The sequence below is a fragment of the Eurytemora carolleeae genome, unplaced genomic scaffold (assembly GCF_000591075.1).
Source record: "Eurytemora carolleeae unplaced genomic scaffold, Eaff_2.0 scaffold406, whole genome shotgun sequence".
NCBI classification, from domain to species: Eukaryota; Metazoa; Arthropoda; class Copepoda; order Calanoida; family Temoridae; genus Eurytemora; species Eurytemora carolleeae.
The window spans coordinates 115,466-131,486 of NW_019396308.1; the positions used below are offsets into that span (position 1 = coordinate 115,466).

Consider the following 16,021-nt stretch of genomic DNA (forward strand, 5'->3'; position numbering starts at 1 on the left):
GCTGTCGTAGGTCAGATGTTGCAGTAGGTCGGATGGGCAGTATAGCGGATGGGCAATAGGACGAATGGGCAGTAGAGCGGATCAACATTACCTCGAAAGATACATCATCGGGAAGAAGATTTAATGTCGTCTTTTTAATTTTTTGACAGGTCGTCATTTCTTTTGTATAACTTAAGAAAAATAAAATGTAATCATTTCGAATCGTAATATAAGATTCCGAACATCTCATCAAATGAAAGACAAATATAAAATTTATTTATCCATTAGAAACCATTGAGAATTGTAATATTTGACCGAAGTAAAAGTTGAATTTTTCTTTTAAAAGACGACATTTTCAGATTTGGTTTGGTTCGGATTTCCAATATTCAGCTGACAATGACAATTGATTTTTAATTGTTTGGGTTCGTTGTTTAATGTCTGAGGGAATATTCTTTGTGAGTGCAGCAAACAATTCTGATTTCAAGTTCGACAATGAAATAGTATTTCCTATTTTCGAACATAATAGAGCAAAATGGTGAGCGAGGCGGAGAAGTTTTGTTTAAAATGGAATGATTTCGAAACAAATCTAAGCCGAGCTTTCAGCGAACTCAGAGAGGAAAAAGACTTTTTCGACGTGACATTAGTTTGTGAAGACAATCAGCTCGATGCACATAAAGTTATCCTAAGTGCGTGCAGTCCATTCTTCAGAAATATTTTAAAGAAAAATCCCCATAAACATCCCCTTCTATACTTGAAGGATGTTCGGTGGGAGGATATGCAATCTATTCTTACATTTATGTACCAGGTAAATAGTACGATGCTTCAGTCATTGGGTAATTTTTTTTGTTTGTGAGGGGGGGGGGTCCAATTGGCGTTCGCTAATAAAGTACCTTAATTTGTATTATTTCAGTGTCAGGTTAAATTATAACAGATTTTGGGCCGAGCGCTGCGGCTCTGACATGCTAGGGGCCGTGCGTTGCGGCCGCAAGTCTTACTTTAACCATGCCCATTATTGTGAGGGTGAGGGGAGGGGTGGGGGGGTAGCAAAAATCCTTCTCTAGAAAATTATCAGATTTTTATTTTTCAATATAGAGAAATTCTTGATTATAATGAAATATGTACGTTTGTGTTGCTCAGCAAGGTGGTCATAGCGCTTGGTCCTGGGGTGTATATGTTCTTGACAAAAATACTATTCCCCGGCCCTTCTTAAGGTTTTAATATGAAGTACTTATTGTTCTGGCCCCAGCGCTAGACCTAGATATTTAAAATATTAATAATTAAAACCAGGTTTTCTAAAAGATTTATTATAAGGTTGGAAACTTAGGTCTGGACTTTTTTGTTCCATGCAAGATAATGAGATTTGTTTTGAGTGTGGGCCTCGAATTACCAAAATCTGTTTTTAAGTTTACTTAGTTTTGGTGGTAATTTCCTAGAGAGCGATTTTTGGACCCCCCCCCTCAAGTCCCCTCCCCCCCCACCTATCAATTTTGTAAATGGATCTTACAGAAAGTGTCTCAACTTAGCCTAACCCGTGGCCGCAGCGCTTGGCCCCCTAGCCCATCCTAGCCGTAGCGCTCGGCCCAGAAAGTGTCTTAACCTAACCTAACCCTAAATAATGCTAAATAAATACTTATTTGGTCTTATACAAAATTGATAGGAGGGAGGGGGGATGGGGGGGGGTCCAAAAATCGTTCAATAGGACAGACCCGTTTTGGTGGATCATTTTTGTCTGGTTAATTTTTGAGAAAACTTACTGTTCTAATTAAGGATTTGGCAGAGATTTTAGCACTTATTGGTGTTCGGTTTGTAAATCCCAATAGATTTTCCAAAAAAGTTTGGGTCTGTCCTATAAAACGATTTTTGGACCCTCCGCCTCCCCCCTCCCCTCCTATCAATTTTGTACATGATTTCAGCAAATTTATTATTATTTATTTTTGTTATAATTTTAGGGTTAGGTTAGGTTAAGACTTTCTGGGCCGAGCGCTGCGGCTAGGACAGGCTAGGGACCGAGCACTGCGGCCACATAACAAATTATAACCATTTACAAAATTGACTGGGGGGGGGGTCCAAAAATCGTTACCTAAAGTTTTGCCGGTTTCAGTTTAGTTTTAAAATTATAAACAGTAATTGACTACTTATTTTTAAAACGAATTTGATAAATCTGAATACAGTCTTCTTCGAAGTAAATCCACCGACCCGGCTCGTATGTAGTTGTGCTAAAAATGTCAGCCAAGTAGGAGAAACGACCCACATTAAAGAAATTTTGTATATTTTAGGGTGAGGTGAATGTTGCACAAGATCAGCTAACATCATTTCTAGCTGTTGCAGAGGACCTCAAGGTAATAATTCCTAGCCACAGCTTTCTTAGCGATTATCCACTGTGGTAGGCGATTATATCAATACAATGAAGACGACTTGTGATTTAAATTTTTATTTTAATCAATCCTTTAAACAGGATGAATACACAAAAAAATGGAAACAAAGAGAAGCTGTCAATTAATAAAGCTTCTCCTTAATCACTTGTCAACTTGTAATTCGAAAAAAGCTTGTTAACAATAAAAATTAAAATAAAAAAGTCATCTTTATTATATTGATATTATCGCCTACCACCGTACTAGACTTACAGAGGATACAGACCTCTAAAATGGACTGTAAATGTTTTTTCAAGTGACATTACATTTGTAGACTAAAGAGTTGAGCGTTTTATTTAATATTTTTCCCTTTAAACCTAAGTCAGATCAAGGATGAGTTATCCTTATTTATCTACAGAAACGCTTGTTATTGTTCAATGCTTTGGTTTATATTTAAAAAATATTATGATTTTTTTTTCTATAAGAGTCACTCAAATATTTGAAATATTATATTTTTAATCTCAAAGTTTTAAAAACGTAGTTGGAAAAAATGAAGATTCACAAGAAGTATGTAGAGTTCACACTGTACACTAGCGTACACTCTGTAGTTTCCTGATAATTTGAACATCATTTTACAGATAAACACACGAATTACTCTGTCGTCAATGATCATATAAAAGTTTTAAAGGTAGAGGGTCACTTTAAAATACGCCTACAGTCCCTTTAATGCAATACCTAGCAATTTAGAAGATTTCAGAATCAACACGATTTTTAATTTATGAAGAAAATCATATCAAAATGACTAAATTCTATTTGTAATTAATTCCGATATTAATATCTAATCTATTGTTATTATTTTGTTCAGGTGAAAGGTTTAACGCAAAGTCCTAAATCCGATCCCCACAGCTCAGCAGGGAGTAAAGAATCTAAACCTGAACCCAGTCACAAGCGCAGTAGTTCAACTAGTAATATTAATGGAGGAGCTGCACCAGCTAAACTACCAAAGGTAAAATTCAGGGGGGGGGGGGTGGATAATCCTTAAATAAATAGGGGGAATATCCCAGGGGGGGGTATTTGACATCAACTTCCAAGATTTCCCCTCCTTTTTAATCTTACTACCCAAAATAATACAAGTTATTTTTGAAAATTAATTTTTTGAAAAGAAAAAAGTACCAAGTAAACAAAGAAAAGTTTCCAAAAATGAAACTACCAACCAGTCGATTAAAAATTATGTTTCTTAATGGTTGACATTTTTTTCAAATAATTTTTGATAACTTTGTATATCCGGTGGCGAATCATTTAGAGAAAGCGAGACAAATGTTTTTAAACAATCCTAACCAGGGGTATACGGTTTATTTATTTTATTCGAAAAATGATTCCCTCTATTTTTTTGAAAAACATTTTTTTCACAGAAGTTATGTATGTTTGCGAGGAGCGGAAACATTTTTTAGGGTTTTATTTGCGGAAATGGGGGAAAATAAACGATATTTCGGGTTAAAAAAGAAAAGCTTTCCTATTGATGTCCAATGTTTCATTTTTTTTTTCTCGGCCTTAACTTTAATTAAATTTGTTTAGTTGACCAAAGGAGAATATTCGGATAGAGGATCCTCAACGCAATCTCAGTCTCTACCTCTTATTAAGGTTTATTTTATTAAAAATTAATTATTTATAATCAGGTGTTCAAATCTACATATATACTTAGCTCGTCTGTCTTTTTGTTTTTGTTTTAAAAAATCGTCAAAACGGTTGAACCGATCCAGTAAAAATGTCAACATTTATTATATTTGAAAAACGTAAAAATCTGAAAAAAATATGTCGTCGTTTTTCAACTGAACCAGAAATCCGTGCGTTTTTTATAGAGATTATAAACCACAATGGAAAATAATTAATTTTCAAAAAGAAATGATTCGATATCAGACTTTAGATTTTAATTGCACTGTTAAGAGTATGTCTTGTCACTCTATAAAAGCAGGTTCAGTCCCTTTAAGAAACATGTCTTCTTTGGGATATTGTTGATATTTTATCACCTTTATTCGTAGCAGTGAACTCCTCAAACCTTGTGAATCCAGTCCGAGGCGTGTCTAGAAATTTGTCCTGGGGGGTGTATCCCACCCCACCCCCACATACGCCACCTGATCCAGTGGACCGGATCTCAGTTGTACTTCTTTACTTGGGGATTAGCAGATACCCTGCTCAACATTAACAATTACATTTAATAAAAACTTTTCTAACCCCTTCCTTTTGGCAGTAGAAAAATGTATTCAAAAAATTCAACACAATCGGAATTGATACACATCCTCAAACGGAGTCTGACAATGAAGAAATGCAATTATGACCTGTAAATAATATTTTATATAATATATTTTTTCTTAACGCTTAAAAAGAGACTTGTGATTACCTATTAAAAAAAAAAATTGGAGCTATCGTCAAAAACAAAAAAGCTATAACTCCGACATCTTCGGGTTTCGGGATTTTTTTTCAAATCCCAAGTTGTATGCGAAATTTTAGCAAAATATGTGACCGTTTATAGGTGGTTGAATTAACGTGGAATGACCCGAAAGTAAAACTATTTATTATTCGTAGGTTGAAGAGATGCCTGTTGTAGATTTAGAACAAGAGAACCAGGTGAGGTGTCAACGTTCAATCTGAATTGACGAATCAACGAGTTGGATAATTTTAGTTAGAATTTTTTTTACGTTTTATCTTCCAAAGCAGGGGTCCATATAATTCAATATCCCAAATGGGATCCAGTTTGAAATTGCATTTAGGGGCATGCAAATACACTTTCTGTGTCATGTAAACTTTGGCAAATTTTTTGTGTACGTGTAATGCACTTCGGAAATGTGTACTGCATTTGAGGTTTTAGAGGTTAATATCAGTAATCAAAATAAGAGATAAATTAAAATATACAAAAAAACTTTCAGTATACATTCTGCCGTATACATATGCGTTTTTTTGTAAACTTTTATTTTAATTTTAAGAATGTATAAAAAATTCAATTCTCTGTTATATTTAGAGCGTTTCTAAACCCTCTTATTAAATACAAGTTACAATGCCCGGCCGTGTCTAGCTTTATATTATTATTCATAGTCATAGTGTTAATCTCGCCGTTTACCCGCTCTTGGTATTAAATCTTGACTTTACCTAAAGTGCCCAGCATTGCTCGTGGAATATAAAAATTTCGTAAAACTGTTGAGCATTTATCACATCGGGGTACCCAAGGTTATAATGCAAGGAAAGGTTATTGCAGTTGCGTATACTCTACATACATATTGAACCAGTTCTCTCTGGGTGGAATTTGTTAACAAGAATAGATGTATGTTTAGTATCCGAGGAGGTTAAAAGCATTACATTTTTATAATTTTTATCTATCGCATAATAGTATTAGTTTCCTATGACCAGAATATTTCATACACTGCAGTACAAAAAGATGCGTACACCTCTGAAATAACTTTCCTTGCATTATAACCTTAGGGGTACCCATGGTTTCCTCAAAAAATGTCAACCATTTTGTTACAGCCGTTTGGCCAGTTTTTGCTTAAATAAACAATATTGATTAATATTCACTGCTATGTATATTTATTTGTGCCATAGTTTTCCACAAAAATATATTAATGTGTTATATTGCATTCAAACTTTATCCCGCAAATATACATAGAATATACTGTAAATCAATTAATCATATATCTTTCTTCTTCTTTCGCGCCTAAAATATATCTATATTAGTGAAGATCATTTTTAAATAGATGAATCCCCTGCCTAGGTTGAAGAGTATGTAGAGGAAGGTTATGAGGATTATGAGGAAGGATATGATATAGATGAGGAAGGATATGATCTCCAAGGTTCTGTTCAACAACCTCAGCAGTCCAACATGATGAGGTTATCCTCAGGTAAACCAGCCTCAAGGCACACCCAAGGGACTGTTTGGAGCACAAACTGATCCGTCCGGANTAAATTCTAGGGTCTAAAAGGGCCCAACCTGAAACTAAAGGGGTAAACATTTTTTTTAAATCATCCCCAATTTTGAGGTAAGCAGCCAATTTAAAAAAAAATCGTTTGATTGGAGACAATACATGAATTTTAGGGTAAAAATATAAAACTTTACATCGTAGAAAATTTATTTATTTTGAAACCTTTTTAGGGACAAAAAAGACGGATCAGTTATTAGGATACAAATCGTCTTTTGGTCAAATAAACTTTTTTTGTATTTCTTATTACTTTGCTTTTTCTCTCTCATTCTCGAATATGTTAAACAATTTCTACATATCTCGTCACAGCCTGATATATATACTTGTCAATACTTTTATGACGCCTAGGCCTACGCAGCATTCACATTCAAGATTTTTCAGAATTGAAACCATTCCCCTGCAACCATTGTGATAAACATTTTGCCAGCAAAAAGTCCCTACAAAACCACAATAGAAGCCACGATGGGAAAACCACCTGTAATCAATGTGTCAAAACGTTTTCAACGGTTTCAAACTTGAACACTCACTTGCAGCAAAAGCACGGTTTTAATCTGGCCTGGACCGATCCTATGCCCGGGGTGTAAGAGATCCTTTGCCCGGGGTTATAAAGTGATCATATACCCGGGGAGTGTTGTGATCCTATGCCCGGGTAGTTAAGTGAGGTCATGTTTCAGGATGGTCGGAACATTCGGAAAAGTTTGAGTGTGAATTGTGTGGCAAACAGTTTTCAAACAAGAAGTCCTTACAAAATCATAGAGGGATCCATCGGGGCCGAACTAGTTGCACTATTTGCAACAAAGTCCTTTCTACCACGTCTAATCTAAACGCTCACATGAGGAACTCACATCCTGCTTTCAGGAGTCTGGATACCGCAGAGCACCAGTAAGAAGTTCCCCTGCGAGATCTGTAACAAGAAATACTCGAATAAAAATTCTCTGTTAAACCACATGGGGATTCATCGGGGTGTGACCCACTGTGATGTATGCAACACCGTTTTCTCCTCAAAATCAAATCTAAATTTTCACATGAAAAACGTTCATGGACTTATATCAAGTACCCCACTAACAACCTGAGAAGATACTGTGACATGTGTCTTGTTTCAGGTGATTCACTCTTTGAAGAATTCTTCCTGCAAAACACAGAGAAACTGAACGGAAACGTTCGGTGTTTGATTTGTGGCAAAATCACTCTCATGGTCGGAAATATGAAACAACACTTTGAGGTTCATCACTTCCAGCGTGAGTTTAATTGTGAGTTTTGTGATAAAATGTTTAAGACTCGGAACTCTTTGTGTGTACACAGACGGAACAAGCACTGGAATTCAACAGCAGACAAACATGTTCATCAGCTCGTGTGATTTTATCCTGAGAATCTAATAATATCAACATTTACTAGATAATTAACTTTTTCGTTTTTTTTTCGTGCCATGTTTTTTGTCTTTGCATATCGATACATTTTTGTGGCAGGGGTCTGATAAAATGTCATCTCATGCTAATTAAAAAATCATTTTGTTGTTGTTGAAAAATGAAAGAACTATTTTTTAAAACTTGACGAGATTTTTTTTATAATTTTGATTTTATGGTTTATTTTTCAATATTTAGACCACATCATTCGTAATGCAGGCCATCATAATTCCATTTAGGGACGGAAAATAAATTTCTCTTTGTCATTGTGAACTTTCGCAAGGTTTTTTTATTTAAAATATGTAAATATTAGTAATTTATATCAGAGATATAATGAATCACACTCGGGTGCAGAACACATTCTGCAGTTTGGAATATTTTCTTCAACTTGACATCGTACGTTTGTTTGTTAAAGCAACAACATGGTTAATTTTTACCCTTAATATCAATCAATCAACATTTGGGACCGCACGGGATGGAATTATATGGACCCCTGTCAGAATGCAGTACACAATTGACACATTCCCGAAAGTACGCGCACAAAATAAATATACACAAGTATCCGTCCATAAATGAACTTCTCATCAAACCCCACTGAGAAAAGAGATTGACTTTTATTGGCCCCTGTTTAGTATATCTTATTTATAATCATATTTCTAAAGAAAGCAAACTTTAAATATTTTTATTATTTTGTAATTGATGAAAGTTATTTTTTTTAAAATGGAAAGATTTTAAATTTTAATTCTTAGTGCTTTTTTTTAACTAAATTGGAAAAACTTATAAACTGTCATTTGTTAAAAACAATGTAATACAGAAGTTGACTGAATACTGTAAATATTTATTAAAAATATAAAAAAAACTTGTTATTTTTTTTTTTTATAACCTATTCGTTTTTAGCCAATTCAAGTTTGTAAAATTCATCTGTGTTACTTTAACTGAACACTGACTTTGCTTCACTCAAAAATTTTCTGAAAGCTATATTTTGACACTTTTTTCATCTATTTTAATTTTTTTGTGTTTTTTAAGTTAAGATTGTAACAAAAAATCTATTTTTTATTAGTATTTCTGATGAAGAAAGTAAAAGGTAATTTGACGAGAAAAAAAAGGTGGATTTAAAGTAAAAGCTAGGAGTATATATTTTTCTGTTGGCCCCCCGCCCCCCGTGGGTTTGGAGGAAAAAAATGGAGAAAAAAGGGAAAAGGGGGAAGGGCATGGAAAAGGAAAGAGGGAAGTGAGGGAAGAGAAAAGGGGGAAGAGGGAAGGGAAAAGAGGAAGAAGGAAGGGAAAAAGGGGGAAAAGGGAAGAGAAAAAACAAAATGAAAAAAACATTATCTGAAATTCGTAAAAAATACTCAAGAGGGACCTAGAAGTTGACCTTTTTAAGGGCAACAAAACGCTTCATTATACCACTAAAATCCAAATATTTTCTTTACAAGGTGGGCCTTGCCCCCCCCCCCCCGTAGAAATTTCGAATGTGCGGGCTTCAAAAACCTGTAAAATATATCTGTTTTTTAAGTTGTGGATTTGGGGCAAAAATATGATTCTGAAAATAGGGGGGGGGGGCAAAAAAATGAGTCTCGCAACTAATTTACAACCCTGACTGTTAAAGTCTTTGAAAGATTTATATTTTTGATGGCAAATCTTATATAAAATAAAGAACTTGAGATTACAGTTTTCCTGGAAATCGATCCGTAGGTTTTCTAGAGCAAAACAGATGATGGCCCCCATTTTTTTTTTGATTCAAAACAAAAAAGGCCCACTTAAAATAATGTGTTTAAATTCTGCTAAAAGGTTGAATAGGGTTAGAGATATGAAACTAGACGGAAGCCGGATATGATGCAAACATTTTTTATTTATTTTGGTCTAAATTTTTTTTTTGAATCTCGGGAACAAGCATTGATCTCCATCTTGTTTAGATCTATGGACTAATCTAATTCCTCTTCGATATCCCGTGATGATTATACCCTTAATGGATAATTTTAAATAAAGGGATAAAGCATTGATCCTAAAATTTAAAAGTGTCCACATCGGATATCAATTTAAATATGCTTTTTGACCAGTTGTAATAACTATGAAAGATCCTGGATATATGAGAAGATCTCAATGTTATGTAAAAAATCAATTTGCTTAAAAAGGGTCCAGTGCCCCTTTGAGGAAGCACATTTTAAGTTAAAAATTAAAATTACACTATTTCAAGGGGATTCCGTTTCGGCCACTCTAACCCTCTTCAATTGTTACAACTTTGTAAATTATACAGGATACAGTGCTAATTTTGGCTGTTTTAACTAAAACTATGTAATTTAAATTATTAATTTTATATTTCCATGAATAATCTAACCAAGGTTCCATTCCTCTATTTATTTAAATAACTCCAATCGAAGTACGAGCCTTATTATAACCTAGGATGATCATTTTAGGAAAGTTTGTTAAACGGGACAATTCAATAATTTTCTTCTAATGAGTTTGGAATTTTGGGTTTTTGATAAACCAGTTGTGGGCCATGATAAGCTGGGAGCTGCCGACCATAGCAGTGTTGATCAGGATGCACGGTTCGAGCCAATCCTATCCATCTTCGGGACTGAGTCCTGCTGACTATATACTTTTAGTTATAGTATTATTAAAAAAGATCTCAATGTTATGTAAAAAATCAATTTGTCCAAATATCAGGTTCGAAGTTTGGAAGTTGTTAGAGAGCCTTCTTAAGCGGAGAAAGATTAACAATGCAGGAGATGATTAATTTCTATATCAAACGTCATGTAATAACGATTTAATAGATTTAAATTTATCTTTTTCTAGTACCTGGTTCTGCTTTGGTTAACATTTTTAAAAAGTCTATTTTTATTTATCATCCTGAGGTCGAATTTTAAGAATTTCGTAGGTAAACCGCCGCAAACCAGTTCCAATTAACCGCCGGCTCGAATCACTGCCCACAATTTATAGTGGGACCAATTATGTTTGAGCCGCAACTCAAATTTAAGATGCGGCGCAAATTCTTTAAATTCGGCCTTTGTACATATATTTTAAATTTAGGTTTTCTAGAAGGTTCTAAGCCGGATATAAACCTTGAAGAGTTCTATGTTCTAGAGGCGGATGGACTCAAGGAAACTTAAACAATTTTTTTTCAATTCAAGTCTATTTTTAAAATGGCACATGAAGTGATCTAATTTTTTCTTTCTTATTTTTAACATATCCATTAATTAAGAATTGATTTGATTCTTTTATTTGAACTAATATTTTTTATTTCTATCCCGAGTATTATATTTTTTAAGCGTCTTTAACTGCAAGTTTGCAACAAAAAAAGAAGGAAAGGAGAAAAAATTTCGCCAATCATTTTTCTTCAACTTCTTCATGTCTTTCTCTCGTAAAATTGTATTTGTTTTAAATGATAGTGTGAGATCTGCGGACATGTCAGCGCAACTAAACGACTAATAAAAGTACACTTAGAGGTAACCTATAAAGTAATTGCTCGATAAAAGGTGTTTTTGGTATGACACTTTTTTATGAAATCCCGCTAAAAACTTATTTCTTCAATTTCATGTTATTTTTAAAACCAGCTCTTTATAAATAAAGAATGCCATATATTCAGAGAAAAAATATTAGCAATGGAAATTTGAATAAAATTATCAAACTATGTTTTCTGTTAGTTCTTCAAAAATACACATTTTCTCCGATATAGCATTTTTCTACAGTCGTCGTCGTCGTATATATTAATACATTGAAGACGACTTTCTTTTTCAATTTTGATATCTGCCAATCTTTTAAACAGCAGAGTCACATAAACATGTAAACAAAGAGAATTAGTGAATTAGCAGCCTCTCTTTGTTTACTTGTAAACTTGCAATTTAAAAATGCTTGTTATAGATCAAAGCATTATTAATAAAAAGTCATCTTCATTGTATTGGTATAAACGACGACCACTGCATTCTTTTATTTTTTTAGTTTTTATTTTCTCTAAAAAATGTTGCATTTTTAATATATTTTAAATTTGTTATGTTTTAGGGTAAACACGGTTTGTCTGCCGGGTATACTTGTGAGTTCTGCAACATCTTTCATAAAACTCAAGAAGCTCTTAGGAACACATTATCAGATTATTAACAATATAAAATCAGGAGTTCATATTATTCTATTTTTGATCCCAAATGGGATCGGGATTGAAAGTACATTTAGGGGCATGAAAATACACTTTCCGTGGAAAGATTTTGTGTAAGTGTATTACACTTTAGAAATGTGTACTACAATTGGGGTGTTCAAAAATGTAAACATCAGTTATCAATATATGATATCAATTATGATATACAGAAAAATAAACACTCCCTTGCAGTTCTCAAGTATGGATTTTTTTCTGTAACTTGACAATATACTTGCAATCGTTAAAAATAACAACATGGTTAATTTCTGCCCCTAATATCAATCAATCAACATTTGGGATCGTATCCGGACTCCTTTTGTTTAGTTTTGCATGGTCGATTCACATCAGTGCCCTGTTATCCGTTGTCTGATATTATTAAATGAAAAAGAAAAAATTCTAGCTGAAAACTGCTTTTTTTCTCTTTCAAATTGATTTGCAGATTTATGCCACAGAATCAGTTAAATAAATTGTTACTGTTTAACACTTTATACGATGGAAAAATGATGATATTATCCTTATTGTTACTCAGACAAAGATTCTAAGGCTAATAATTGAAATGGCACGCTTAAAATTTTTTTTGAGGGGGGCATTTGAAATTCGGTCTGTAATGGATAAGAATTTTAGGCATTCTTTAATTAAAAGATTTATTCTAATTTCTAATTTATGATTTATTCTAATTTCTAAGCTGATTTATTCTAATTTCTGATCTGATGTATTCTAATTTCTAATCTGATTTATTCTAATTTCTAATCTGATTTATTCTAATTTCTAATCTGATTTATTCTAATTTCTGATCTGATGTATTCTAATTTCTAATCTGATTTATTCTAATTTCTAATCTGATTTATTCTAATTTCTAATCTGATTTTTGTTTTAGAATTCATAAAAGAAGAAAGCATAAAGCACCATTTAATCTACTCAAATAATTCAATGACCTGAAGATGGTGAAAACTAATAAATCATGAATCCACGAGAATAAAAACTGCATTTATTCAAAAAAAAATATTGTAAGAACAGACATTTATTAAAATGTCACTATTGCACCTATAAAGTAAATGAATTGTATAAATGTAAATGAGAAAATAATGTTTTGTGAAAAGCAAAATCACTAACTATTAATCAAGCCCCAAGATAAATATTTAAAAAATCGCAAAATAATAAACTGAGTATTGCTGACTAGACTTTTCAAACACATTGAATAATATTTCTTTTAAAAGTTGAAACACAGGTGAGTAATTTGACTAAAAAGTATGCAATACGTGCTTATCAGTTAGCCAAGAGGTGAAGGATAAGGTTTACAGGTCTAGTCCAATTGTCAACAGCTAAACGTTAGTCCTATTTCATATGCAAAAATAATCACGAAAGTCGATCTTTAAATGTCCACACGATAGGTATTTTTTTAACTTCTAACTTTATCAAACTGTAACTGACTTTTATTTAACTCGCTTTGTACATATTTGAAATTTATTGGTTTTGATAGAAATATTAATATGTGTGCATTTTTACAACACCGTATTTAATTTGTCTAGGCTCTATTTTTAAATAAAATATTTATTAATTCAATATTATCTTATTCTGGATGATTGCTGATCAGTTCCTTGTGTTTCCTGTTGACAAGTGCGAAAACATGCCGACGGTCTTTAGTCGATTGTTTTTTTTTCTGTGTGTCTTTTGGCTTTCATTAAAACAAAACATTATATATACTTTGCTTGTCTGTCTGTTTGTCCGGTTGTTTCCAATAAACGCCAAAACGGCTGAACCGATCGGGTCTAAATTTTGTGTGGGACCTCACACGAACCCAGGAAAAATATGCTCAAATTTACAAAAAGAAATTATGTCAAAGTCTTTCATTTTTGTAAAATTTCGACAATGCGCGAACAAAGATTTATAAATCTGCGAATTTTTTCGTTATTGTTTTAAATTGTACAAAGAGAAGATGTTACTGACAGAGCCACAATTAAAAGTTGAAATAGAAAAGATGGGCGCAAAGATTGCAGGGTTACAAGTCGGAATTCTGTTGCGCGGAAGTGTTCTCGTATTGCGCGGAAATTTCATACAGGGCCCTCAATTGCGCGCAAGTAAAATCCACTTGCGTTTGAAACCCTGCTTAAAAGCCTAGTATTAATAGATAGTTATAAAGCAAATGTATTTCCAATTTCTGGAGAAAAAAACGACGATCTGATCAATTCACAGTTATCAAACTAATTCGAAAAAGAGCGCCAATGGGGGGCCGGGGGAGGATTGGGACTCGATGTTTTAAAAAAAAGTGAACAAACTGTTTTTTTGTCCCAAGTGTCTAGGCAATGTTCACTGGATAGATAACTAATGATTTTACATAATTGCCCAATCCTAATCTATAACATCTCTAGTACAAATGAATGGTTTTTGCCTCCCCCTCCCTCCTTCGGCCAATTATACGCATATTTTCTAAATTAACACGTCTTAAAGAGAGATTAACAATCAAATACGGAGGGGCGGTCAACAGTCTAATGCCCCTCAACATACACAGACGGAGGGGGTCAACAGTCGAGAGCCCCTCATCATATACCGAGGGAGGGGGACAACAGTCTAGAGCCCCTCAACATATACAGAGGGAGGGGGTCAACAGTCTAGAGCCCCTCAACATAGCTACCGAGGGAGGGGGACAACAGTCTAGAACCCCTAAACATAAACAGAGGGAGGGGCGTCAACAGTCTAGAGCCCCTCAAATTATACAGAGGGAGGGGGCCAACAGTCAAGTGCCCCTTAACATATACAGAGGGAGGTAGTCAACAGACAATTGCCCCTCAACATATACACTACAGGAGGGGGGGGGGGGGTACCAGTATTGTGTCCCTCCCTACTACCTGTATTCTGCTATAGTCTAGGATGAATATCTACTCCCTGTATTCTACTATAGTCTAGGATGAATATCTACTCCCTGTATTCTACTATAGTCTAGGATGAATATATAATCTGTCAGATCTAAACTATTTGTCTGATAATCAAGAGAGGAATACTCATGTACATATCAGAATAACAACAAATGTACTTTCAGGGCCAAAAGAACTGGGTTTTTGCCACAAACTTTAATTTGATTAACTTACTATTGTATCGGGCTGAATTTATAGTTGGAAACAACAAGGGTCTTCCACTTTGGGTTACAAAGATATACAGGGATTGAAAAATAGGATTTTACGGCAAAAACACATTTTCTTTCTAAATGAATAGAAAATTTAAAGAATTACTAGACAGATTAAATGGAAAGTCTTAAATTCTAATTTTACTCTTTTATAATTGTTTTCAAAATTAATATCTTAATTATTTTTGTTCATATCAGCTATCTTATCTTTAAATAAAAGTAAAAATTGAACCACAAAAACGGACTTTATTGTTCGTGATAATGTGTTTATAGAATATAGACGTTAATTTAAACTATTTTATATTTTACCGATTATTATAGAATATCTTGGGTTCGGGCAAAACTCTTTAAACGTTGATTTTCCAATGGTTTTTGAACTGAATTTTTTAATAATAATTTATTTCGATCTTTTTTGCCCTCGTTGGCATCGTATAGTGTTTCGATTTTAGTGAAATAGGTAAACAATCCCTTTCTCGTTCTATATACCGATGCCCCAGAATGATTTTTCACCCTGAATTATCCCTGAAACCCTTTTATTTACCCCCGAAACCCACTGAATTAGTCTTGAACCCCTCTGAAATCCGCCGAAACCACCCTGAATTTCCCCCTAAAACCCTCTTAAAGCCCCTGAATTACCCCTGAAACCCTCTAAAAACCCCAGAATTACCCCTGAAACCCTGTGAGTGGCCTGTAACCAGATCTGATGCAAATGAGCCTGGAAAGAAGTGTGCTAATTATTCCTGCTAGTCCAGGCAGGGTGGTCCAGTACTCTTCATCTTTTTATTAATATAAATTACAGACATATACAAGCACAAGAACATGGCTGATCTCCTCCTATTCCTCCCCTTCATACAATTCCCCTTCATACTCCTCCTCTTCTTCCTCCCCTTCATACTCCTCCCCTCCTTTTCCTCCCCTTCATTCTCCTCCCCATCATACTCCTCCTCTTCTTCCTCCCCTTCATACGCCTCCCCTTCTATTCCTCCCCTTCATACTCCTCCCTTTCCTGCCCTTCATACTCCTCCCCTTCTATTCCTTGCCCCTCCAATCCCTACTAGCTACGATCTCCT

General features: G+C 34.2%; 1 protein-coding gene across 5 annotated transcripts; it reads left to right on the plus strand.

Annotated features, from left to right (window-relative positions):
• The first annotated feature begins 355 nt into the window (after positions 1–355).
• LOC111700654 (protein tramtrack, beta isoform) lies at positions 356–13,393 on the plus strand. 5 transcript variants are annotated; one of them, XM_023471635.1, is made up of 10 exons: positions 358–784; positions 2,256–2,318; positions 3,196–3,336; positions 3,906–3,971; positions 4,914–4,955; positions 6,094–6,220; positions 10,732–10,802; positions 11,091–11,147; positions 11,701–11,774; positions 12,708–13,393. In XM_023471635.1, exons 1-10 carry the CDS (start codon positions 512–514, stop codon positions 12,754–12,756), a joined length of 963 nt encoding a protein of 320 aa, XP_023327403.1. In that variant the 5' UTR covers positions 358–511; the 3' UTR covers positions 12,757–13,393. The 5 variants fall into 5 exon arrangements, with proteins under 5 accessions (XP_023327402.1, XP_023327405.1, XP_023327406.1 ...); XM_023471634.1 differs by lacking the exons at positions 10,732–10,802; positions 11,091–11,147; positions 11,701–11,774; positions 12,708–13,393 and adding an exon at positions 7,402–7,815 and having other exon boundaries at positions 356–784; XM_023471637.1 differs by lacking the exons at positions 10,732–10,802; positions 11,091–11,147; positions 11,701–11,774; positions 12,708–13,393 and adding an exon at positions 6,973–7,286 and having other exon boundaries at positions 356–784.
• Positions 13,394–16,021: the final 2,628 nt, after the last annotated feature.

Bases quoted from the DNA above. Each gene is read 5' to 3' on its own strand.
- LOC111700654 (XM_023471634.1), top strand. From the start codon at position 512: ATGGTGAGCGAGGCGGAGAAGTTTTGTTTAAAATGGAATGATTTCGAA. The intron at 2,319-3,195 runs GTAATAATTCCT...TATTTTGTTCAG, and splicing joins CTGTTGCAGAGGACCTCAAG to GTGAAAGGTTTAACGCAAAG. The intron at 4,956-6,093 runs GTGAGGTGTCAA...TCCCCTGCCTAG, and splicing joins ATTTAGAACAAGAGAACCAG to GTTGAAGAGTATGTAGAGGA.